The sequence below is a fragment of the Musa acuminata genome, chromosome BXJ2-11 (genome assembly GCF_036884655.1).
Source record: "Musa acuminata AAA Group cultivar baxijiao chromosome BXJ2-11, Cavendish_Baxijiao_AAA, whole genome shotgun sequence".
NCBI classification, from domain to species: Eukaryota; Viridiplantae; Streptophyta; class Magnoliopsida; order Zingiberales; family Musaceae; genus Musa; species Musa acuminata.
The window spans coordinates 4,780,352-4,807,405 of record NC_088348.1 but is presented as its reverse complement, the minus strand read 5'-3'; the positions used below and the strand labels follow the sequence as shown (position 1 = coordinate 4,807,405).

At 35.3% G+C, this 27,054-nt stretch overlaps 2 protein-coding genes across 3 annotated transcripts; both read right to left on the bottom strand.

The window, feature by feature from the left end:
• Nucleotides 1-1,770: 1,770 nt before the first annotated feature.
• LOC135627806 (large ribosomal subunit protein uL1c-like) lies at nt 1,771-8,193 on the bottom strand. Of its 2 annotated transcripts, XM_065134135.1 has the most exons (7): nt 7,756-8,187; nt 7,475-7,654; nt 7,340-7,394; nt 5,802-5,929; nt 5,119-5,202; nt 2,321-2,446; nt 1,771-2,203 (listed from the first exon to the last, which is right to left on the bottom strand). In XM_065134135.1, the coding sequence occupies exons 1-7, from the start codon at nt 8,125-8,127 to the stop codon at nt 2,069-2,071; spliced, it is 1,080 nt and encodes a 359-aa protein (XP_064990207.1). In that variant the 5' UTR covers nt 8,128-8,187; the 3' UTR covers nt 1,771-2,068. The 2 variants fall into 2 exon arrangements, with proteins under 2 accessions (XP_064990207.1, XP_064990208.1); XM_065134136.1 differs by lacking the exon at nt 2,321-2,446 and having other exon boundaries at nt 7,756-8,193.
• Nucleotides 8,194-10,755: 2,562 nt separating this feature from the next.
• Nucleotides 10,756-25,504, bottom strand: LOC103970520 (thioredoxin reductase NTRC). The gene is made up of 10 exons (XM_009384321.3): nt 25,117-25,504; nt 22,534-22,747; nt 22,313-22,418; nt 20,892-21,157; nt 17,622-17,901; nt 16,188-16,295; nt 15,691-15,777; nt 15,499-15,603; nt 12,091-12,221; nt 10,756-10,980 (listed from the first exon to the last, which is right to left on the bottom strand). The coding sequence occupies exons 1-10, from the start codon at nt 25,337-25,339 to the stop codon at nt 10,920-10,922; spliced, it is 1,581 nt and encodes a 526-aa protein (XP_009382596.3). The 5' UTR covers nt 25,340-25,504; the 3' UTR covers nt 10,756-10,919.
• Between the last annotated feature and the right edge of the window lie 1,550 nt (nt 25,505-27,054).

Here is a 27,054-nt window from a genome sequence, read left to right as displayed (position 1 = left end):
TTGTAGTTAACACGATTGGAAATGCTCCTTTTGATAACAATGCGACCGACATGACCTAAAGCACTTAGCTTTCAAAGATAACACAACCAACACGACAAAAAAAATATTTCTTTAGATTATAACACGAGTAGTCTAGTCTAAAGTACTCCTTTAAGAGATAATAAGATTGATATGCCCAAAATCCTCCCCTAATAATAGTACTCCTTAATTGACATAATTTACCTCCCTTGTGAGTAGGGTAAATAATTGCTACTCTTATTTTTGTATCGATAGTAAAAAAATAAGAATCCTATCATGCCTCAACTCCATTGCACTCGGCAAGGTATAATGGGAGGTGCAAATGATTCCACTAAGGCCAACATAATTCTAATAAGGTTGGCAGAAGCATGTGATCATCTCTGACATCAATACCCATCTTTGATTATAATAATCCTCAACCTACATTGTAAAAGCTCCCCCATGTGTGTTTCTTAACACACGAATTCACAATCTCTTTATACATTTGATTTTATAAGTCTGGGCATTCAGTACACACCTCACTCCTCGAACTGACTTAAATATTAAAGGAGTTTTCTAAAGTACGCTCTTGACATAATTTTATAGGGTTCAACACCTTAGGGGACTGGATGTTTTCCGACATCGATCATAGTTAGACACAAGATAGGAGGACCTTGGCTAGTTCCAAATCGGTATCCCAGTTGACTATTATATTTTGAATCGGTATCGCAGTGGACCATTATATTTTGAGTTCAACAGGTTGGATGGTTTTTTCTTTTTTTTGTGCAAAACAAAAGTGATGATGGTGGGATTTAAGCCCGGTACTTATTTTATTTTAGATATTTTAGGCATCAACTCTCTTATTTCAATCATAGTGTGTTGTATGGTTCCTAATATTACTTACTTGGAATCTACTTCAATCGATATGGCATGACCATACATAATATTGAAATCACAATCGGCAAGAGTTGACAATTAGCTACAGAAGTTATTACAAAACTGATTACAAAAAAGAAAAAAAAAAATCAATCACATTAAGATTACCATCTTAGGATGTCCGTTTGATATCCAAACATTACTTAACTTATTGAGATGGAATATGGGATCTTTTGTGAAGATAAATGATCTATTAACTTATATAATATATAACATTAGTATCGAAACATCGGTTAAGCTCATATACACCAATTAAAATCTTTTTATATTTTCAATATGAGACTAATCAAGCATGTTATAATTAAGTAGCACTTTCCTACTAGAGATCACGATAGCTGGTTGGGTATTTTAGTCCCAACCGGATATCTACTTGCAAATTATTTGGGCCACGCTGCGGTTAGCCCACAGGCCCACTACGGTGTCGCTTTACGTGGATCGTCCTATGACAACCCATGGGCCGAACATGTCTAACCTGGAGTGAGCCTGCAGGATGGCGACAACCGCAGCGGCAAAACGCTAACCCAGAGGACGCTTCCATCTGGGTAGAATAACCCACAAACAATGCTGCTAAGGGTGTTCAAGCGTGGAAGACACAAACGTGGGTTTCGAGCCCAACCAAACATCCAACAACAGTACGCACCACGCAGCATACATGCTGTGCACTTTCTGGCAACAAAAAACTCACGAGAGATACAGGGAAAGATCACTACTTTATGAGGTTAACAACATGCACCAGTAGTGTTGGTGAAAAGATACACGCTGTGCACTTCTGGCAACAAAATGAAAAGGTACATGCTGTGCACTTCTGGGAACAAAAAACTCATATCTCACAAAAGATACAAGGAAGATCACTACTTCATGAGTTTAACAACATGCACAGGTAGTGTTGGTGAAAAGATACATGCTGTGCACTTCTGGCAACGGAAAAACTCAGATATCACAAAAGATACAAGGAAGATCACTACTTCATGAGGTTAACAACATGCACAGGTAGTGTTGGTGATCCAATAAGAAAACGGCGCTGCTCCCAGATGCTAATGCTTTCCGTTGTGCTCTTTGATCTTTTTTTGTTTCTTGGAGTTGTTCCATGATGATGGTAGACTACTCTGGGAAGTTCACATGTTCTTCTGAGCTGCTAGACCATAGGGGGTTTGTAGTCAAGCATTTCTCTTATATTTAACCGAATTGAAGGTCCCATTGATGAACAAATATGTGCACTTTTCCAGTAAACTCCTTTTGCACCAGAAGGTTTGTTTGCTTCTATCGATCTCTGCATACGAGAGAAAGACAAAACAAAGACAAAACGGTTGAATTAACCATATCTTTGCCGATAGACCTATTTCGTTTCTCAGAAATACTTGAGTTCTTTGACAAAGAAAATACATACAACTGCTGCTACCAGATTGACAATAAGGTCTTCATCAGAAAAATTGATCTTCCCAAAAGGTAAGTGGACAATCCCGGTCTTGTCCACTCTGTATTCAACTTTACCTTTCTTAAACTCTTGAATAGCCTGAAACAAAGATTTTGTTACTGCCATCCTTACACCTTCATGCTTACACCCAACTATTCCACTCTCAGAAACCAGTAGGTAAAGCGGATCAATGTCAAATCAACTATCAAACAATTTAAGTACAGTTAATAAAAAAACATTCAGAGATTGAACTGCAAAAAGATAAGTAACATGGAATTCACATAATAGAGTAATTTTATTATTAAAAGTCACTTTAACATAAAGGCATAAAGATAATCCTTTGATCTGCTTAATCAGTCTAAGAATCTTGAATATCATAAGTAACTAACAAAATAAATCCTCCAAAGCTGTCTTTTATACTTTGGACTTTATAGGATGAAGAGATCCATGTACCCTTCCCAAATAGTTTATAGTTATGGCTTATTATTATCCTTTAAAGCATGAAATATCATTTAAAAGAAAATTACAAATGGTTAAGATCAATGATTGAAATAGCGTACCGTACCGGAGTTTCGACATTCACTCGATATGATACGATACTGTATACCGAGCGATATACCGCTCGATATATATATATAAAATTCGGCAACGTCGCCTCTCTCTTCTCCCGGGCGGGACATTGCCTCATTTATATATATATATATTTTATAAAAGGCAACATCGCATCGCCTCGGCAACATCGCCTTTTCCTTCTCCCACACGGGGCGACGTCACCTCATATATATATATATATATATATATATATATATAATTTTATAAAAGACGACACGATATCGTCTTTTATAAAAAAAATTATATATATATATAAAATATATATATATATATTCCGTCCTATCCGATAATGGGCAGTCCATGTACCGGTCAACTGACAGACCGGTATGTACCACCCATACCGGACGATATTATTCGAAGCTGCATACCTTGGTTAAGATAAAAGGCTACTCTTGTTACTGCATAGTTCTTTCCTTCTTGCACTACTGTCAATAATCCATATTGATCTTGATGTTCTGATCTCTAGGCAGCCAATTAAACCAACGAGAGAAGTAACATGTTTAAACTTTGCATGAACATGTTAGTTGTAGTAGCAATTCTTTTTAGTCAAATTTCTGAACATTATTACCTTGACAGATTCAACACGCAAAAAGCATGACTTGAAGATAAAGTACTGTAAAGTTTTGTTTCAAATGATAACGTTTTTCACAATTATCATGACCAAGGTTTACAGACAAAGGCAGAACCAAAGTTGTTTTTTTAAAAACAAAAGTGTGGAATTTCTAGAGCCCACACTTTAGTTGTTTGGATTCTTGAACAACCAAGAAGTATCTTATCACACCAATGTATGTTACATCCAAAAGTAGACCAAACCTAGACAACCAATTCAAATGCTTACTCATCTACATCCAAAAGAAAAAAAAAGAAATAACCAGGGCAGAAGTCAACAGAGAAAAGAAAATAAAAGGATTCCATCACTAAATGTGAACTTATAAACATCTGTTAGAACTTCATTCTCTGCATATGGATTGCAAGATCTCTTTGAAGTGAACTATCCTACCAAATTTCCAATGGAAGTCAAAACTAAACCTGAGAAAAATACAATTATGTGCAATGAACCTCTTCTACGTTTACATATACAATTAAATGGTTCTGCTACAACTAAATTACCTATAAAAGAAAGTGTCCCAGCATAAGAAATTTTGTGTAGCAGTTTATTGATATTTGATCCTTAAGTCAGGCGTTGGATTCAAGCTGAGATATATCAATTAAAGCATATAAATGCTTCAAAAACATAATGCTATAGCTTACCAAAAAAAAAAAAACTATACCCTACCATATAAATGTAAAAGCAAGACTACATGGTATCCTGTTACATGGTTCAAGTTGCCTAAGAACCCTTATTTCAGCATTAACAAGTCCCACATTATCTAAGCTGAGACAAGTGCCAAATACTTGACAGATAGCCTGTTGATAGATACCTCAATGAATCAATACTCATTTCCCTTAGTTAATTACAGTTTTCATCTTGCAAGATCACCTTACTATTGGTCAGTATTCATTTACCAACAAATTCTCTAAAGATATGAAGAATTTCTATTTCATTATTAAAGTGAACATAATCAAATTTCATAGGTTCAAAGCAAACCTACTAGCATTATTAAAATGAATAAGAAGGTGGAAAAGAAAGAAGGAAAATAAATTCCCTGTGGAACTCTGTAGCTTCTACAAATTCAGAAAAGCATATATTAAAAGTGAATCAGGTTCAGAAAGTTGAAAAACATATCTGTGTGCAGGCAGGCAATAGACCACATAAAGCTTAACCAGATAAAAAGCCAAAAGAAGATTGATGCCTTAGGACAACCAGCAATTTTCAACCAATATTGACCTAGAGACCTGACTACACATTCTGGTACCTCAAGAATGGTCAAATCTGATGTAACATGAGGACAATATATAGCCCTTCTTAAGCATGTTATGAAAAAAGATCTGACAGAAAAATTACTACTTGAAAAGCATCAACCAAATAAAATCTAATATTGACAATCAATGCCAATGTTTCACCAGCAACTATAGTAATTTGCAAACGAAAAAAAAATTGATAGGAGAATCACAATATGTCTCAGATTCACAAAGGAGCAAATTTAGGAGAACAATGCATTGAACATCACAATTGGTTAAACAGAAACAAGTTTGTAGAACAACATTTTCAGCAATACCTGAGGTATGTCTGTGGTAACTGTACCAGCTTTTGGATTAGGCATAAGTCCACGTGGGCCTAAGAGTTTTCCCAAACTGGCAACCTGATTATAGGCATTAAGAAAAACAACAAATTTAAGAAAATAATCCAATCTTGCCCATGGAAAGGGATGAAAGATTACGTAGATAGAAATAGCATATTCACTTGGAAGGAAATTGAGACTAGAAAATTATGAACCTTGAAGTATTAAAAACCGAGCAATAAGTTTGTATTTCTTGATCTCTGCACCTACTAGAGTTACAAAAGCTGGAAAAAAGCAAAACAGCTTTCCAAAAATAAAGAATTTAGTGCATGTGTATTAAAATAAATTTTCAATCACAATATGGGTGGTATAATTTCCGTTAAGAATTATATATTTTGTACATTGTAGTAAGAAGAACATCCAAAAGGCAATTATGGACATTAATTTGAGTAGGCACTTAACATAGTGAAACTTTTTCTATTATTAGCCAATATCCAGTTTGATTTTCGATAACTGGTGAATACTTAATCAACTCACTGGAATGAATGGTACTTAAAATCATATCAATTTGCTTACATAGCCTTATGCATAAGATTTAATTTATTTACATTTATGAGATATCTATTCAAGAACAGCAGCAACTAGAAAGCAAGAAGTCCTTTTGTATACAAGATATAGACCTTGGGCATCATATCTGGAGAAGCAATTAACTTATCAAAATCCATAAATCCGCCTTTTATCTGTTGTATTAATTCTTCCCCACCAACTATATCAGCTCCCGCATTTTTTGCTTCATCGATTCTTTCACCTAGAGAATTTGGATACACATGTGAAACTCAAAGAACAAATTATTCAACAAGCTTATGAGCCTGAATTCATATAACCACAATTTGCAATTGATATTGTCAAAAAGCAACCACTATGATTGTAAGACTACTTGAATATATTAATCATTTTACTTTAAACAAACAATTGCAGAACACAAACATTTGGATTCCAAATCTACAAAGAGGACTTTTTGCTGATCAATAAGAGAAATTGGAAACATAAGAATAATTCACATCAAAGTAACTACCATATCTTCTTCTCTCGACCATGGCTTTATAGAATACCTGAATTATAAATGAATTGATAATCCAAAACGAGGTGGCTGGCTGTTTAGTTCATCCCTAAATCAGAGTTCCCATGAGAACTTTACAACTAATTGGTTAACTGATAAAAATATTCAGCAGTTGAATTTAGATACTTGAAAGTTGAAACTGTTGTCAAGACCATTAAAATTTTTACTTAAAGCTCACCCTTAAATTACTAAAAAAATGTCACCCTTAAAACTTAATTCCAAAATGTGACACCTAATAAAAAAAACCTATTGGCAACCTGAAGTCCAGTTAGAATTCAACTTAAATTGGAACCATATACATATATCTATGCATGTGTAGAACCTCACTGTTGTTGCTCTATTACCACTTCAGAAGGATTTGGGACACGAATGCAATATATCTGTATGCTCTGTGCACCTAAATCAGCAATGTCCAGCATTCACAACAGACTCACCTGCTGGCTCAGCCATAGATGCATATATTGCAAGTTATACATAGAATTATCTCCTACATGAAATAGTAAACAGTCAATATGTGCACATCTATCATTAATAGTCTTGCCACCCTCCATTTCATGGAACAAAAAACAAGCAAATGTCCATATTTTATCGAGAGAAGTAAACAGGATTTGCTATATAGAAAAGTGCATGAATCTCCATTATGACAAAGAAAGCCACAAGTCTTCAAGCCAAATAATAAAAATAGAAGTGCAAGGAGTCATGAACAGGAAGATACTGTTCCAAATAGAAATTGGATGAGAATAGGTATGTCCAGTACAATTACGGTAATGTCGTACAAGAAGCAAAGTAACTCTATAACCAAATGCCACTTTTCAATCTTTGGTTGCTCATGGATCACTAGTTTCTAAAAAAATCATTTTCAAGATCTCATTATTCAAATGGTAAAAAAAAGAATAAAATTGACTCATACACAAACAGAGATCAATACTGTCGTGAAAAGCTATCAATTCATCAGAAAAGGCAGAGAAATTCATGTCAGACTTTTTATTAAGACAAACACTGCAGTCTGTGTTACATTGTTATTGCAACAACGAAGAGTAGAATGTAAGGGAAATGTGTGTGTGTGTGTGTGTCTGTATATATATATACTGAACGCACCTTGTGTGAGCACAGCCACTTTAACAGTCTGCCCGGTCCCCTTCGGCAAGTTCACCTATATGACACCAAAACACGAAATGAGAAGCGCATAATATCCAAACATGATCAAACAAGAGTGTAAGAAGGAATCAACACCGTGGCCCTCAGCTGCTGGTCGTTGTACTTGGGATCAATGTTGAGGCGGAAGTGGGCCTCCGCCGACCCCACGAATTTCGTGTTCGACGTTTGTTTAAGAAGTGAAACCGCCGCGGGCACGTCATACTCCTTCTTGTTCTCTCTCAGTTTCTGTATCTCCAAGAACCGCTTCGACCTCGTCTGCTCATTACAAGAAGATCAACAAATCTGGAGCGACACATACAAAACCCGACACACATACACAAGCAAACATAGAGATAAGTACAAAGAAGAGGATATACTCTGTCTCTCTTGAGAGGCAAGGCGGCCTTCCCGGTCTTGGGCTTGGACGGTGGGGTTGCGGTGGCGACGGCGGAGTCGGAGTCGGAGTCGGAGGCGGCTTCACCTTCGGCAAGCTCCGCTTCCGCGTCGGCGACGGCCGCCGCCTCGAGGCGCACGAGGGGAGCGTCGAGTTTTCTAGGGATGATAGGGAGCCAGGGTTTCGCAATCCGGTGAAGATTGTGGAGAGCGTAAGCGGCGGCGGAGGAGGAGGAAGAAGAAGTGGAGGAAAGGGGGCGGAGAGACGAGGGGAAGTGAGAAGCGACGGGCTTTTGGGAGGCGAGAGCGGTGGGTGGGGAAAGGGTGGTTGGGTTAGCGATGGCCGCCATCGCCATGGAGGGGGAAGGAGGTGACGAGCGCAGGGTGGGAGGGAAAGGATAAGAGAAGGGGACACCTGGACGCTTAAAACTGCCCTGAGGAGCGAGCCCGTGGCTTGCGTTGGGCTACTCGATTTAGAGAGAGGATTTGGATGTGTGATCGTCGTTGGTTTAGATAGATCAACACAACAAGATAACCCTTTTACTATTCGGAAAAGGTTCCTTCTTCACGATATAATAATTATATCACAATAATCTTGAACATGTATGGTAATATTGTTTTTATTATTATTTTAATTCTTTAAAGAAGATATCAAAATCATATGTAAAAGCAACAAACCGACACATTCGGCTTGCGAATTGGGCTCGTTTTGATGAACTTATCATCATTTGCTCGTCTACTGTGGAAAAGAATATGATCACAGGGCATCATCTCTTCAATACTGAGGCTGAGGATTTTATTTTCGTCCGGATCAGTCCCAAAAGTCTGAAAATATGGTCCGAACAATCTTTTAATGTTTTCCTACTTCTATGTAATATTAATTCTTTTTTCTTTCAGTGTTAGCTCAAATTGACACAATGCTCTCATCGACAACTTCTAATGTGATTTTTTAAATAATTTTTTATTTATTTTAATTAATTATATATATTTATTTAACATGGACATATTCAAACATGATACTAATTTCGTATCTAACATAGTAAAAAATAATAATTAATTATGTTAATACTTATCCTTATAATATGAAAATAAGCATCAACATAGATGACACAAAAAAACAGACATGCCTCGTTATGGTTATACTAATTTTGAATTGAGTTGTACAAGTTGTAAAGTGAGCAACTAAGTTAGAATCAGTAAATTCGTAAGCCACTTCTCACAAATGCATAGGTGTGCCACCTCTAATTTGATCTATCATCTCATGTGTGATTAATAATAGACAACCATCGAAACAACATGATACTAAGAACAGAACATTAGCGTGGGTTCCTTCTTCTTTTATTAATTTCCCTCGGTCGAATGTCTCCGCGAAAAGAATACTCCTAATTCCTAAATACAACAAAGGAACAAAACCTAGTAAGTGGCATTACTTTGATAGACACGTGATATTAACAAAGGCAAGTTCTATTTTAGCTACTATGGTTTTGACTATAAATCAGCTCATATGGTTTATTCGTATTTGAAATAATTTATATATTTTAAAAAACGTAATATATATTATAAACTCATCTCATCAACTCATATGGTTTATTCGTATTTAAAATAATTTATATATTTTAAAAAATATAGTATATAAACTCATCTCATCAAATTTGAGTTAATAAACGTTAGAATCTGTTTACGTGACGTACTAACTCTTAATAAATAATTAATTAATATAATGATATATATAATTTAAATTTAAAAAAATTCATATTAACTCATGCGGTTTTGGTCATTAACCACTAAAGCCCTTATAATTTTGCTCGTATCTAAAATAACCTTTATATTTTTAAAAACATATCATATAAGCTCTTTTTGTCAAGTATGAGTCAATAAACGTTAGAGTCTACTTACGTTGTATGCTGACTAACAATAAATCATTAATATAATAATACTTATAATTAAAATAAAAAAAAATTAATATCACCATCAATAGCGAGAGAATGCGTCATCGTAGAAGTGACCACTAATAACAACATCGAGTCGTTGCTGCCTAGCAAGGTGTCGTACGCATGCAACATCTCTCACGTTAACGACAAGCTCAGAAACTTCCGATCCTATCTCATGTGGATGTGCATCAACTAGCTCGACACTAAGCATGTAATGGTCTATTGATCCCTCTTCCTCCTTTTGGACGTCTTCATCCCTACCACCTCCCACTTCATCTTCTCTTGCACTCCCACTCATCACACCTATAATGTGATAGTCCAACTCTCCCCTACCGTCGCCTCCGATCTCATACCTTTGCCTCTCCACTTTCATCCACCGCTATGACCTTCGTCGTTTCCTCTTCTTCGATAAGATAAATCTTTTTTTAACTTAAATTATACATGTTATTATATTAATAATTTATTATGAGTCAACATGTCATGTAAACAAACTCTAATAGGAAGAACTTATATATTACATTTCTAAAAATATATAGATTATTTTAGACAAACAAAATCAAACCATAAGAGCTAAAATGAACTCATTTTTTAAACTTAAATTACACATTTCATTATATTAATAATTTATTATAAATCAATATATCATTAACTAAAATTTAATATAAAAAAACTTATATACTATATTTTTAAAAATATAAAAAATATTTTAGATACGAGTAAATCATAAAGACTTAAATGATTCATGGCCAAAGTCATAAAAACAAAAATGAACCTTAACCCTATTAACAAATATTTATCCATGCAAATATATAAAAGAGCCCGTAAGCCAAATTTCTTCATTCTATCCGATAAATAAAAGCAGAAAGAGTATAAAGAGTATTTTGATCAAATCATAATTGCAAAATGCTAGAATATCTTAACAGGAATTATCGTTTTGAATAGACATTTAAATGAAGCTTTCATATATTTCACAACTTGCAAATGAAAAAAGAACCTTCAACGGACAACAGATAAATCATGAGATTCTTGAACTCGTCTCCAAACAAAATTACCTGAGAGAATGGGATATCCAAGTTGTAAATTAAGCATTTCCTAAAGATCACTGAATGTACATATTTGGGTTTCCAGAAAAGTTGGAAAATTGGCATTTTGGATGGGTAAATTGAAGAGCAAAACAGAAAAACCAACAGAACCTAAAACTGCAAGTTTTGTTTCTTTCATTTGTTTGCCTCGATAAATTCTCTGTATTCTTTCTTCATTTTCACACCAGGTACTGTCCTGCAGGTAGAACCAAAAAGAAGATTAATAATAGGCCATGAACAAGAGAATGACATGAGACAGTATCTGCAGAGAACTAGCAAGTTGCCTATGCTGTCATTAGATCAGGTAATAGTAGTCACAAACATTTTCTTCTTTTCTTGATATAAAACATGGGAACAAGCACATATGACTAGGCTGCAATAAAAAATTGTCTAGACACAATTGAGTTTTGGCTTAAGTCCAAAACATCCATCTCAATCTTGCATCAGTTCTGCTTGGCAAGCATATTGGAGTTCACATATCTCGATCAAATGCTAAGTCATAAACTTAGACTTTAACAGGTTAATTTGTAAGTTTAGGAGAAAATGAGTATATAAAGCTGTATCATTGTTTCCTTGGAGCTCAGAACTCTAAAGGACAAGGATATGTTGGGTACTCCCAGCCCCCAGGAACCTTACCAGTAAAAAAAAGGACACATCTATTAGTTGAGACTTCCAATACATCCTCTAAAGTTATAATATCTAGACCAGAATTATTCAACAGTGGATATCTCCATACAAAGGCCCATCATCCTAGGAAGCTAGTAAAAGAATACATAGTCGTCAATTGAGATTAGTATAATTTGAATATGGTCCAGAGACAGCAATCTGTCTCTTCATGTTAATGCATTGACCTTATTTTCTACCGGAAACACTACACAACATAGTCTAGCTTTATAAGATCTTAATCTCCAATCAAATATCAGATGGACAATCTACAATGTAAACATGCTGAGATCATCACACTTGAAATCCATTAAAATGAATATGCACCAAGAGAAACCAATATGAATGCCTGTGCAGATTTATACATTTCATAGATTTCTTTCTAGGAAGTTCAAGCTAGCACGGAGACATCGTGAATATTGTCTTCATCTAGGGAAGCACAAGGCAAGGTTGAAATGACAAAATTCTGTAGTGGTTTAATAGTCTCAGTCCATGAAAATAAATCTTATTCTGTATTCTAGGAATATTCAACAGCAAACTGGATGAAATTTATCCAAAAAAATAGCAGGTGCATGCAAGAAAGAGCAAGTTCAACCAATATGTATTAAAGCAGCCACAGTGCTCTAGATATAATCAAACTGACCTAAGCATTTCCCTTTTTTTAAAGAATTGAACACAGGGTGTTCCCATAATTCCCGCTGCTTCTGCAATTTCAGGGTCTTCTTCAATGTCAATTTCAACGAAGTGCACATTTTGATCAAATTCATCTATCACCTGCGATAAAAGAAAGTTCCATTTTACTTATGCTAATAAACAAGTGGTAATACTCGCCTTAACAAGACTTCTCAAAACGAATACTGAAAGAAAAACTGAAGACAGGTCAGGCCGGCGCATGATGGTTTTTGCCTACCTCTATCTAAGCTTCATTAGGATAAAGGAATGGAAATTATACAACAACAACAAAGAGTAATGTTCCAGTCATTTAGGGTTAGCTACACAAATATTTTTTCATCATTGAACTATGTAAAAGGCGACATATTTAGTTAAATCAAAGACAATCAAATCTCTTTTGTTAGTCTCTAATAAAGTCTTATTAGGTTGTGTAGTGTTTTCGGTAGAAAACCCTGATGCAAAAAATGAAGTAATAACCATGTATTATTTTACCAGCTTCCTAGGTGTGGGTTACTAAATTGAGATGGGTGTTTCAAACTAATACAGATATTCTTTCTTTGTCAACTAACCCACACTAATACAGTTTATGTATTAGAAGCCATATAAAGAAATTTTGAATTACACTAAGGACCTGCATTGGCATTATTTTTCTACCTAAAATACTGTACAAAGAAAGATGTGAGGAGTGGAAGGACGGGAAGGAGAAGAAAAGGTAAACCATAAATCTTGAAGGAAGACCATAACACTTACAAGATGGTGTTTTCAGAAGCAATAGGGTCTTTCAGTCCATTGTTATTTTCAAAGCTATAGGTGCACAAAATTTAAGCCTTCTGAATTATTTACTACATTAATATCATTTTATGATATATTTTTTAAAAATATACAATGAATATTTTCTGATAAATTATTAGTTTGTATTGTTATCTTGTATATAATGTTTTATTTTGCAATTGAAATTATTTATTTTTGTATAAAGTATCTTTTCTCAAATTTTGTCTTATAAATTTTCTAATATTTCCATACTTATTATAATTTTTATTTTGAATTGTTTTCTCAACCGATTTCAATCTCATCAATCCAATTCTATTAATCCTGTTGATCCTGTAGCCAACAAAACCTAATACTAATCTTGTGGAACTATGATACCTGAAGTTGGGTCCCAAAGGACCCAAAACCTTATGACATGGAGATTATAGAATCCAAGAAAGAATGGATAGGCTACCTATTTTATTAAGCTATCCATTTCCTACCAACAGCAGGACTTCAATAGCCGGAAAAATGTCACGCTTCTTGTATTTTTAAAAAGGCAAATCATCCAATTCGCCGGTGCAACGCATGGGCCACAGAGAGGAACATAACATCTTGGGGTTATCAATTCTTATAGAGCTTTCTCCAAGCCCACATACTCACCCCAGGATAAAGAGGCAAGTTTAGGTATGAAAACCAAATACCTATGGTGTGAGTGGAACAAAAGGAGCAGAAACAAAGCAGAGAAAGCCACTTGATTGATATTGATAAAGAATGCTGGAAAGACAGGACCAGGAGCACTCATTGGAGAAAGGGAAACTATTACTAGAAAAGTCATGTTGTAATCATGAAGCCAGAAAATGCATCCTTAGCCAAGCACTGGACATAGTGAGGCCATGTTACTGAAGGATATGATAAATAACGACGACAATGCCCAAAATAATTATTTATGCTTTCATAATATTTTCAGCCAGCTTAAATTAAAACTTCATATTAAGTGCAAAACTCTTGCAAGCATGAAGTTCTCCAACTTTGGAACCCTCGTTGGAATAAGCAAAGGGCCGACATTTTAATTGATCTCAATGGTGAATTTCTACCGTAACTGTTTGAACCTGATGCTGAAATATCCCATATGTTCTATACACTCATGGACACCATGCAATAAGCTTTTAAGAAATGCTAACTGGTGCCCAGCAAAGTTCATTTCATGTTTCGTGAAATGGCCTTTTCCCCATGTTAGAGTCTTTAACAACTAACGAATTACAAAAGACTGCTTGAGTACCAATTTCCTTCCATGATGAAGGTTTTAATTGCAATTTCAAACTCTTCTAAACCATTCGTGAGCTGAGGTTTAGGACCTTTAGCTCAAGCTTCTATTGGCTTTGTAGAAATCGGAGAACTGTGAACTTGTCGATCCACATGTACTTGACACCATAAATAATAATTCCTTAAAGTTGGACGATCCTAGTGGAAGCAATTAATATAAGAAAACGTACCAGTCTTAGATTCTCATGAATACATGTTTAATTGGCTTGATCATAAAAAAGGTTGCTTGTTGTAAAAAGCTACGGATGTACAACTTGAGATCATCTTGAATTGACTTTCAGTTAAGATTGACTCGTATATAAACAAGCAAGCCAGAAAGTAAGACTGGCTCAAAGGTGTATATCAAGCCAAGCCTGAAATTATCACTGTTCAGTTGAGAACTCAAGATGGCTCAAAGTTATGCATATGCATGCATGCGTACACCTAAATACCAAACAACAAGTTTACTAAGTATAAACTTGCCTTACAATGTATGGAGTCCATATTCACTCTTAAAATAATTTATTTTAATTTTGAAACTATAATGAATGTTTGTTTCCATTTCAATTGCTTACCCCAAGTAACAAGGTACGTTGAGATAATAATATAACACCATAGAAGACCAATACACCCAAGCCTGAACCACTCTTCAAAGTTGAGATTAAAAAGGATGTAAATCAATAGTCCATCTCAGTCATGGATGAAATATGAATTTAGCTCATCAAGCCACTTCATTGAGGGTTGTGATTGGCTTGATTTCAAGTTAGGCTCAAAATCTAACAATTAATCATAATGTAACAAGCCCAGATTGATCATTTATCTAGGCTCAAGATTAATTCCAACTGAAGCTTAGACATTGGTGATCTTTCTATAGCTTAGCTCAATTACACCTAGTAACAAAAAAACTAGCCAAGTGTTTTTGATGAGCATGTGCAGATCCTGAAACCGCTCTGTTGTTCAAAGGCCAACATAATTACCATTATTGCAACAAAGAAAGAAAAAGATATCCCTCTGTTCTTCCATCTCGGTTTGTCTTGTCATGTTCCTTGTATGCTGCCATGATCCCAATACCCAGTGTGCTATAATATGGTTCCCACATGTGCAGTTACAATTACCAGATTCTAATTTATTGTAACACTCCAAAAAATTCAGGACTAGAAGGTTAGTTGTTGTTATTATCAATGTAAAATTAGACAATAGATACAGCATGGAGTTTTGGACAATATGAAAAATAATAATGACTATAAAAAGGAACACAAACCTGAGATTAAATATCTAGGCATACAAGTACATGAATAATTGTTTTCAAGGCATAATCTTATGGTACCTTGCTTAAAATTGGTTTCAGTGTCCTACATGGACCACATGTTGGTGCTGTATATAGAACACATAATAACCTTGGGCTTTCATGATACAACTTCCGAAGTGCATACTGCAAGATCCAGCTCCAATTAAAGTGATGTAAAATAAAAGCTCTCATGTTGATGGTACACTATCAAATGAAATGAACTTCTGTTACCTGTCCTTTGTGCTTTGTCAGTGTTATATCAAAACCCATTTGTACATCCTTGTCAGTAAGTTCCTTCTTGACATCTTCAGTTACAGGCTGTTAAAAATGAAAAACAATACAATGGCATACTGATTTAAATGTATTCACTCATGTTCATGATGGCAGGTGCTTATGAGTTTGACTTAACATCTTCTCTATTGGTGTCAATTGTGATTAAACAAAACAGTTAACTTTTACCACAAATTATAAGTGGCCCAATAATCAATACTGAAACATTGGGTGTACATTAAAATTGAACATAGTGAATCAGTATACTCAAAGATGCAACTTCTAGTATACCATCTAATCACAATAAAGGTAAAACTTTATTGGATTTAGGTTTACATCCATTAAGTTTTCACAGTAGCAACAACTAACCTTCTAGTCAGATAGTAGTAGCCATCAGATTGAATTTCACAGTAACATAAGCCAGTAATATCTGATTGAATTATACTGAAACATATTACCTGATGGAACTCAACAAGAAGATTGTTTGAAACTAGATATCTTTCAACAGATAAAGCAGCAACGCATCCAGAACCAGCAGCAGTAATCGCTTGCCTCCACTCATGATCCTACCATCACCAACAAGAAAGTGAGAATCCTGGATTTTAATTGTTCCAACTTCCAACCCAACATAAATTACAGTTTTTCTACCAGATCATTTTTCAGTTTTTGACCTGGAACTTACAAATCCAATATCACATTAAAATTTTTTTAACTTGCATATGGTTTACTTAGGCTGAGCTTGGTTTCTGACCAAGGTTAAGTTGGTGTTTTTTGGTTTGACCATCCAAATGCTCCTCAGTTAAAAAGGTTTAAGTTAACCTAGTCAAAGGGGTATAATCTGTGTATGACAAAGAAATGTCAACTCCACGAATTAGATTAATGTGGGATTTGAAGAGAGTCAAAATATAAGCTAATTTGCCCCAAGAAAGAAGCATATTCCATGACCCAACCCTTGATAGTCCCAAAGTAGCAATCCATCACAAAGGAGACTGTGTTTGATCAAATCCCAATTTAAGTCAATCGAACCAGATCTAGCATCCTCTGGGACCAAAATGGACTTCTAGTGTGTTTAGAGGTATGTCTAGAATTTTCATGAGGACAGCACTTGGTCACTTCAGGAAGATTCTCGATATGGGTTATAACACCAAGAAAAAATCCTAGCCAAAAAAGGAAAATAGGCACTTGTTTGAAAATATAGAAGCAAAGAAACCTTGGATAACATATGTTTAAAAGGATATTCAGAAAGAACATTCTTGAATATTATTTAGTAACCAGAACAATCCTTAAATATCATTAATTCGAACGAGGCTAACATGAAACCACTCAAGGAGTAGATCAAAGGCCTGTCTGCTGTCCGTGACTTACTCTGCATAACCATGTCACAGCAGCGACATTACACAAAGTCTCTCTCTCTCTCTCTCTCTCTCTCTCTGATCCTGCTGAGTCTTATCCTCATCTCTACAGTTAGTCAGATAGTAGCCATCAGATTGGTGGCAGCAACTGCTGCTGCCATCACAGCCTCTATACTCTTTCACCCTTGGAAATAGATAAAAGATATTATCAATATTGGGTTTCTCACCAACCCTATATGAATAAGTTGGATCGGGTCCAAATCCCCCAATCCAAGGTATCCTGGTTACAAAACAACACAAACAAATAAATTTTTATTTAACTACTACCATGTTAATTTTGCTTTAAGCATATGCAAAGGGTGTTGTTCATCTTCCTTCTATCTTACAAGATGCAAAACTGTGAAGAATTATCAAGAAATTATGGTATATCTCGACGAAGTACAAATATATATCATGGAAAACAGTCTAGAAAAATAAATATTAGAATTAAATAAGACAAGAAAACAATCATGCAAGTACAAAAAGAAACATCAGCATTACCTGTACATCACCAGCAGCAAAGACACCTTCAACTGAAGTTTTTGCTGTGCCTTCTTTGACTAAGATATATCCAGAACTATCAAGTTCAATTTGTCCTTCCAACAACTGGCTGTTTGGAGTATGCCCTATACCATAGAATAGACCTTTTACATCGAGTACTGATTCTTCGCCTGTATCAACTCTTTTTGTTAAAACTCCTGACATCTGGCCCTTGCTATTGCTAACAACGTCCATGGCTTCTGTATTGAAGTGCACTGTGATATTTGGGTTGTTGAATACTCTGTGAAACATTCGCCATAATCAACCTGTTAAAAAAACATTCAGGGATTGAATATTTACCATCATCAATGCTTGTAGTAACTTGCTTGCATCAGTCTACAAGATCCATCAAAGCTGTTAAGTAATAAAACAATAGGGTATTGTTGATTAATTACTGGACTTTATAACCTACAAAGAACTGTGGAACATCCTCATGTTACAAATGGAATGATCATTATTATGTCAGATACGCAGATTGCTACAAGTTATTAAGTAGTCTTAGTAAGTATTATACCAAAAGAAAGATACCCAATTGGACCATGATTAGTATCACAAATTTAAGCTTGGTGAAACATGTTGCCCATAGTGGATGGATAAACATGGAACAAGAGGATGACAGCAATTATCAACCACTACAAAGTCAGTCGTGCATGCAGTCGTCATGACCTTGTGCAAAGAAGAAAATATCTACCAACATTTTCATTACTGAAAATACCCAGGCATATCCACCAGCACATCATACCAAGACAAGCTGCCAACAATACTGAACATATCAATTTAACATGTACCCAGGAGTAACTAAAGCAGAAACAAGTTTTTTTCTTTTCTTGATTAAGTAGCTTCTCACATGTGAAACAGAGCAAAGTTGTTCTAACTTCTAACATATAACAAAGTAGATTTGATTCAAAGCATCGAAATTGGTGTACTTTTAATGACTTCATATTTTTCAATCACAACTCTTTTTCTTTCAAAGTTCCTCTATTGGTTTCAAACTTCCAGCTAGAAACCCTCAATTGGTTGCAGACTTCATATTTTTCAATCACGTCTAGGATGCATGATGTACTTTTAAACACACCAAGTGTCCACACTGCTCAATGCACTGACACAAAGCTTTCTAGCAACCAATCACTGCAATGTTTGGTCAAGTAAACTTAAACCTTACTCTTTTCTCCAAAATTAATCCACAAATGATGATTCTTAACTCTCATGCAGTGATTGGTAATGGATGAACTTATAGTATATACAAAATAGACTTCCATGGTTTACATTATTCCCTGATGATATTGTCTCAATTGATGAGAGTTCCAATTGAATTAGTTTTAAACTAGATACCAATCCGTAGTGTCGGTACGCTAGTATGTACCAAGTTTTGGAAAAAGCCTGAAAAAAAAGCTCAGAAAGCAAAATAGGACACACGGTATAAGGCTTGTACCGTTGTGTATTAGGTGGTACAAGCCCCATACCAGATGGTACAATCCCTGTCTTGGATGTACGAAGTAGTATAGGCCTTATACCAAATGGTACACTACAAACTAGGCACAATGCTTGGTTTCACCTGGTTTGTGCACCGATAGGTTTTCGGACTGATAAATACTGCCTGTATTGAACTGTATTGTGCAACATTACAAACCTTGAATCTAAGAAATCGATGGTTTTAAATTAAATAGGACTAAGACAAGATATGAGATTTAATTTTAGTAATACTAAGAGGACCAATACCTCTCAATCACCGTCTTAGTCTCCTCAACCCTCTCAGCTCTCAACTGTCGGCTCGGTACCTCTCAGTCTCCTTGATCTCCCCTCAGCTCCCTCTCGCCTTCTCAACTCTTCATTGCTTTCTCAGCTCTCTGCTGCCCTCTCATCTCTTTGTTGTCAAGTCTCCATCACCAGTCTCCCCCACCCCCACCACCTCTCAGCTCTTTGTTGACATTAATCTGCTACCCTCTCAACCACACTCTCCGTTGCCAAAGACATCAGAATATACCTCTTTCTATTTTTATTTTAATGATCATCTAATTTTTATTTTAATGTTTGTCTTTATTCTTAATTATATATTTTTATAATTTTTTTATAATAATGAGTGTGTTGCTTCATTCGGCCAAGCACCTATCTCCTCAAGCAATTTGGAACTTTGGCACCTTCACTAGTACAACAAATTATCATCCAATTTTGGGTATACACTTAGTCAAGTCCCAAACCAGAATCTAAGAATGAACCATCTAACCATCAACAATATTAGATATGACATAAAACCTCAAGACTATTTAAATAAATAGGTTAGAAAAGATTTTGTAAGGTAGACAAGCAAGTAATGGAAGGTCTCAGTGAGATGGATCTCCTAGTCCTAACAAGGCATAGTTGAACCAGTTAGATGCTTCACAAAGTATGTTGATTGCAAAATATTCTAATTTGACATAGGAGATCAATTCAGCTAGTCCACTAATTTGAGGGCTTCATAAAGAAAATTAAGTCAGAGACCTTATAAAACTATTTACATATACAAGAAGGTACCTGATCAACAAAGCTTAAGCTAGATATATGTCAAAATTATGGAGGCTAACAAGCCAAACTGCAACGAAAATTTTCACTTCAGCAAACAATGTAACATTTTACTCTATCAGCATTAAAGGACACACCTGAATAGGATCAACAAGATGATGAACTACTTTAAGATGAAGAGCTCTAGACATCTTACCAATAAAAAAATTTTTGAATAACTTGAATGGATACGATCTTGTCCAATAAATGAAAAAAGGATTGCCAGACTCCAAGATCCCACACTGATGAGGGGTATGGGAACGGTCAATGAGAGCTCTGAGAAGAGTCAATCTATGCAACCCTACCATGCAAGAATGAAGATAATTTCCACGATTCGAGTCCTATTCAACTAGATTGCAAGCAACCTTAGCATGACACCAAGACCCGCCCTCTAGTTTCCACCAATAAATATTGTTGTAAAAAGAATATCCATGACCTGGCACTAGAATAGACTGATCTTGGAATATGAAAGAGATAAACATGGAGGATTTCAAAGCTCATTTAAATAATAGGTAGAGGTTTATTATTGATTAGTTTCCTCATATATGTGAGTATATTATGTGGATATTTGCTCATTATCAGAAGAGCTTTGTTATTAGAAGAAAAAGATGCTCATTCATTATGAAGATTTAAATCATAAAGACCCAAAAAGACTTCGGCTGGAAAATAAATTATTGCATTAAGTTAACTAACCTGTCTTGCATAGCTTTAGATGCCCGCAGATGGTTTTTACGAACAAGCAAGTGTACATGGCGTGCATATTTGGTCAAGTATAATGCTTCCTCAGTAGCTGTGTCACCTCCTCCAACAACAGCCAATACTTGCCCCTTGAATAGTGGTGATGCTCCATCACATATTGCACAAGCACTGATCCCTCTACTCCAAAATTCGTCTTCACGAGGCAACCTAACTCTTTTGGCATTTGCTCCTGTTGCTATGATAAGACTATGGCATTTTACCTATATGCATAAACCAAAAAAGGAAAAAAAAATTAACATCACAACATAGAATATAGAAAAGAACATTGGCATCAAATAAACTAGCTTAATATCAACTTTTACCATGTTAAAAAAATTTAGGACATTCATATCTTTTATATGGCTGGATGACCTTTTCTAAAATCCTCATCGTTTTTTACATAATAGGCAAGGAATAAACCTTTTTTTATCAATATCCATATAGCAGTAATTGGACATCTTCAAGTCAGCAAAAAAAACATAACACTTCATCTAATGATTTATTAGGTATATGACATGTTACATGTCTTCTCAATAGAGTATCGAGTAGCCACATCATGGTCCAACTAAGATCAAATATTAACTCCTTTTATTCTGCATAAGTAGCTGGAGACTGGCCATATATATGCTGCTAAAAGGAAACTAAAAACAGAAGAGAACCATTTCAAGAAACATATAAATGGTGAGTATATACAATTCCCAAACTAGAAACATACTTCCTTTTGAGAATTTCTACATAGGATCTTACCATATTCATGTTTTTTTATTTTATTTTATTCATGTTGATTATCATGGAACTGTACTCTTTGAGTTTCAAAAATGTCAGTCCAATTCAAATGTAAGACATGATAGAAACATCACCTTAAAATTTTATATTCAAGGTTGAAAATTTTTATTTTAATCCAAATAACATATACTTTCTATAAATTTACGGTTTAGCTACACTTTATTCTTATTTAAATATAGTTTACATACCAAGAAATTATATGAAAAAATTAAAATGGGATTTTTTTAATTTCGAGCTATTTTTGGAATACCAATGCATACCATTGTACCAACATATGATACACTAGTGACTATCGTTAAATACCGGTCCAACTAGGAACCAACATAGCCGGTCTACATGAGATGGTGTTCCTTGCACCAAACTACCACTTAATTGATATTATGGGTGCACCATATAGATAATAAAAGAGTTGGGAAGGTTCTTAGAGATTTCAGACTTCCAATGCAATAAAATAGATGAGGAAAAAGTTTGCATATGGTCAATTATAAAATTTCTGTTTTAATTGTTTTTGCGAAGCAGCATATATGAACTTTTCTATATGGATATTTTCAGAATGAATTTGGTAGAAACTAGAAAGAGGTAAATGTCACCTCACGCTCACTACTGCGGATGATGAAAGGATTAGTCCGGACAACAACAAATTCGACATCTTCTTGAAAAAGTTCAGCACCCCAACGTTCAGCTTGCCGTCGCATCCTACGCAAATGTCATGATTGTAAGTTATAAAATCAAGTAATGATTTATTAGTTAATATAGAAAAGAAAAAAATTACAAAGCGAAAGCATTTAGGCATGTAGCATGACTTATATACCTATCCATCAAATCAGGACCGGTTATCCCTTCTGGAAACCCAGGAAAATTTTCAACTTCTGTAGTAGTCATTAACTGCCCTCCTGGAACACCACCTACTTGATAACCTTCAAACACAACAGGCTTTAAATTTGCACGAGCAGCATATATAGCTGCAGTATAACCAGCTGGACCAGAACCAATGATCACCAAGTTCTCAATTCCACTAGAAGAATCTGCAGCAAGTATCTCATTTAAATTTTACAGAATAATCCAGCAATTTCTAATAGCTAAAAGCAGATGACAATCATATACCTCAATGCACTTCTTTAAGATGAATAGAAAAATAGATGGCCACAAATGCCATGATTTTCAAACATCTAAATGTTTATTTTGGGGGAGTTCTAATGGACAGACAGGGAGATAGAGAGATGAGATCCATACTTACATAATACACTCATAAATAACATGGACTAATAATTTATTACAGTTGATTGGTATAATTTTGTAAAAAAGCAACAGGATGACCTGCTGACAAACTAAAAAAAAAGCTTATCTCTAGAAGAACAAAATTTACAAATAAAAGAAAGAAAAAATTTCAATATTAAAACCAAACATGCAATCAAACACTCATGTCAATGAACGTTGGCAGTGGTGGCCCCAAAATATGGCAATATACTGAATTTCCATTTGCAAGCAGTATTGTCAAAGGTACGCCTGGGCTAAAAGGAACCAAGGTTCCAAACTGCCCAAGGTGGTAAGTGCTTACCTAGCCACTCATCCGAGCAAAGCAAGATGCTCACCTTACAAAAAATTAAAACAGCATGAGTATTGTGAGCCACTGCCCGACTCATCTTGCAAATTATATTTTTTACAGGTGTAGTGCACTGAAATATCATTTGGTATCGATGTACCATTAACACTGCAGTCTAAAAATCACATGGAAAATCACTGAAACTAGAAAAAGTACATATTCTTATTACTTTGGAATTTTCTGTAATCATTCACACTGAGTTCCACACTTGATATCCTGCTGAAGTCCTAAGAAAAAGTGTGTAAAAAATTATTGAAGTTCTTAACTGGATAACTTGCTTTACCACAAATAGCTACTTCAAAATCCTTTTCCGTCAAGTTTTACCATCAGTATTGTGAGCAACTTCCACATGCTTAACCAATCAATCTTGTGGCTCTTGATTACGTTACGAGATTTTTTTATAGCATGACTCTAGTGTTCTTATACCCATGGCTTGATGTAAGTAGACTTTTTTTGCGAAGAATAACTGAAACCTGCTGATCTTACATACATAGCTGAATTGCTCCTCAAATTCTAAAATGTATTCCTTAAACAGTAGTGGCTCTCCCACAGCTTAAACTAATGTGTGCTAAAGAACACACTCGGTACACACACATAGCATGCAATTGTCTCCAGTAGCCAATCAAAATAGACTAGATCTATGAACTAAGTCATTCAAATGTTAAAATAATTTCTAAATCTTACTGAATCATCCAAAGGTACCCCAGATCACCTCTTATGTATGTTAGCTCCCTTGGAATGTGATATAAGAGATGGCAGTGATACATGGAAAACTCATTTTGTATCCTTCCATTGACATCAAAAGCAAGTTAAGAATGGGAGAGCACTAAGACTACGAAAGAATATAATTATCCATGATGCTGTATTTGCTAAATGAACCAGAGATACCATTATAGTCTCTAAACTCACAATTCCAAGTTCATAATTGGAAGCCATATGGATGACGTAAGGATCTTAAGTAAATTAAATGACCAATTTGGTCCCTAGATAGGACGCTTCCATTGTCTAATTGTAATGTTGGAATATAGTAATAACACTGTCTTTCAAGGAATTGGCCTACTGAATCAGAGGCCTTTATCGTATTTAGATTTGATTAGTTATAGTATAACAATAGATCAATAATCAACCAATAAAAGGCCAATCAGATTCAAGAATTTTAAAACATAGTATAAGTGTCCTCATAGGAGGAAAAGATATTCAGGAGACAGTCACATGTTTGGTTAAAGGTCAGTTACATGAGATGATTCTAAAAATCCTTGGACGTTTTTTTTCTTTTCCCTTCTGTATATAATACTACAGATAAATCAGCATTTCATTAGATGATAACTCTAATGTCACAGTCAAACAATTGCAGACTTTATAGAATACAATGCGGATATTGGAAAAGGCATATTCAGTGTGGTGAAAGTTCCCTTTATCTTCTTCAAAATTCTTTTAGTTAGTTGCATTTCAATTACTTCCACCCACCAGTGTGGCATGTTTGATCACTCGTACTATGTTCGCATTGATGATGAGATACCTATAAGTTGTGACCAACAAAGAAAAGGCATACTTTTCCAATACCCTTCAAGGCAGCAAATCATATATAAAAGTGAAATCAGCAAGGTAATGCAAATTCTTCAAGAACAACTTCTTGAGCTGAGGACCATGATTCGTCCAACATCAACATCGACAAGAACGTATGATAGAAACAGGGGGAATAATTCGGCAACAGCAGCATCAAGCAAGCCAAGCCTCACAAGTTTCAAAAGAAGCAGAACTAGAAAAGGCAAAAGGGCGTCAGCGTTATACCTCCTGAAGGAGAGACTGCGGCGACCTCGTCCGTGGAAGAGGCGGCCGGGGTAGCGGAGACGGGAGCGCTGGCGCGACGGCCGACCCAAGGGTTCAGAGGGCGCCGGGACGGGCAGCGAAGTGGGGGAACCCGTAGGAGAATGGGCCGGTGGCATGGGAGGGAGGATGTCGAGGGCACCGCCACCGAGACAACAGCCGTCATACCTACCGGAGAAACGGCCATTTGAATCGGAGACGGGAGAAAGAGGAGGCGGAGAGAAGATAGACTGATCAGCGAGAGAGAGAGAGAGAGAGAGAGAAGGCAGCGGAAAGAAACAGGTAAACAGGGGTTTGGGTTAAGGTTTCGTTGGTGGAGAGGGGCCGTCGTGTCATCCGTTATCTGATGACCCAACGCCGGCCTCTCCCTTCCATCGTTTGTCTTCTTCTTGGCTTATTTCAATTTTTTTTTCTTTTCTCGTAACATTTTACATCCCAAATTTTGCTTCCATTAATTGTTTTTCCTTTTCTCGTAACATTTATGTCTCGGACTTCCATTAATTCTTTTTTTCTTTTCTCGTAAGATTTATGAAATCCTGAATTTTGCTTCCACCAATCTATCTTAAGGGATATCGCAAGGATTGTCTGAATTTGTGGTTACAAAAATTACAAGAGATCCTACAAACACACTGTTCATAGTCTTCCATTCTCAGGAGGCTTGCATAATTTATTGTTTGATAATTTATCTCAAGTAAAATAAAATTGTTTGATATCAGAAAAAAATCATTTCCAATCTTGATGTCCAAAATTACCACGCAATAAACCAAAACATTACATAATAACAAATCTGTAAGTAATTTCAAAATCAACTCATGTTCTTAGTAAGTACTAGTGCATTGGGTTTTTACCATCACAGTCATCGTATCAATTTATCTAAAAAATTAATCTTATAATGATAAAAAAAATTACTCGGATGCCCACAGTTATCATGAAATTAGGACAAGCATTCTTGGAAAACTAATCACCCTTAGTCGAAATTATATTTTCTTCTTCCTCAGTAAAGTCACTCTCTCACATCTTTATATTCTCTCACATCTTAGACCAATATATTTTTAACAGTGTTAGTCAAGGATTAACAAGTTAGATCGAGCAATGGCCTTGCATTGAGATAATTGGTTGCCATTATGACCTCGATCAACATGCTCTTATCAAGCTTCACGAACTCCTTATCGTCATCATCATCAAAGTCCAAAAATAATTTTTTATTATTATTCTTGATTGGTTTGTAATGGTCACATCCACCACAATTTAACGCCCATCACTTGCCTTGAGAATGATATATTTTTCTTTCTCTAGGTTTTCTTCTGTGACTCTTCTATCAAGAGTCTCTTTTCGTTCAATCAACATGATTAACTTCTTTCGCAAGATATACTTCAAATCTGAAAAAAAGAAACTTGAGTTTCTAATTCCTGCAACTTAAAACTAGCTGTAAATTATGGGATTCTATGAGTTCAAATATAATAGATTGAGCTACAGGATTAGTAAATCGTATTTATCCCAGTCCACATCTAATGTGACCTAAATGTTAAAGCAAGCATATAGTGATGTGAGATACCCTTTGACAGCACAAACTTAGGTTGCAATTGTTTGGGAATAACATAGACTCTATGTCTTGTTTAAAGTGTCTTTAATTCATTCTAAGTCAAAAAACATAAATGGTTACTTCCTAAAGCGACTGGAAAAAGACAAAAGAATTAGTAACATATCATACTCATACCAATATCCTACATATGATTTTTAGAGATATATGCCGAAGTAGGTGTGCACTTTAAACAAATATATGAAAACAAAGTATTCTAAGTGACTTTATTTATTACATTCTCATAGATACCATAGCAGAGAAGTTATTATAATTAGCATTGGTGTGCATGCAAGCATGACAGTGATACATTGTAGGAATAT

Excerpts from the sequence above, each read along its gene's own strand:
- LOC103970520 (XM_009384321.3), bottom strand. The coding sequence starts at position 25,339 with ATGGCCGTTTCTCCGGTAGGTATGACGGCTGTTGTCTCGGTGGCGGTG. Across the intron at positions 22,419-22,533 it reads GGTCCTGATTTGATGGATAG|GATGCGACGGCAAGCTGAAC; the intron begins GTATATAAGTCA and ends ACATTTGCGTAG. Across the intron at positions 12,222-15,498 it reads TGAAACCAATTTTAAGCAAG|GTGATAGATGAATTTGATCA; the intron begins GTACCATAAGAT and ends CTTTTATCGCAG.
- LOC135627806 (XM_065134135.1), bottom strand. The coding sequence starts at position 8,127 with ATGGCGATGGCGGCCATCGCTAACCCAACCACCCTTTCCCCACCCACC. Across the intron at positions 5,203-5,801 it reads CTCCAGATATGATGCCCAAG|GTTGCCAGTTTGGGAAAACT; the intron begins GTCTATATCTTG and ends GCCTATAATCAG. Across the intron at positions 2,447-5,118 it reads TTACCACAGACATACCTCAG|GCTATTCAAGAGTTTAAGAA; the intron begins GTATTGCTGAAA and ends TCTTTGTTTCAG.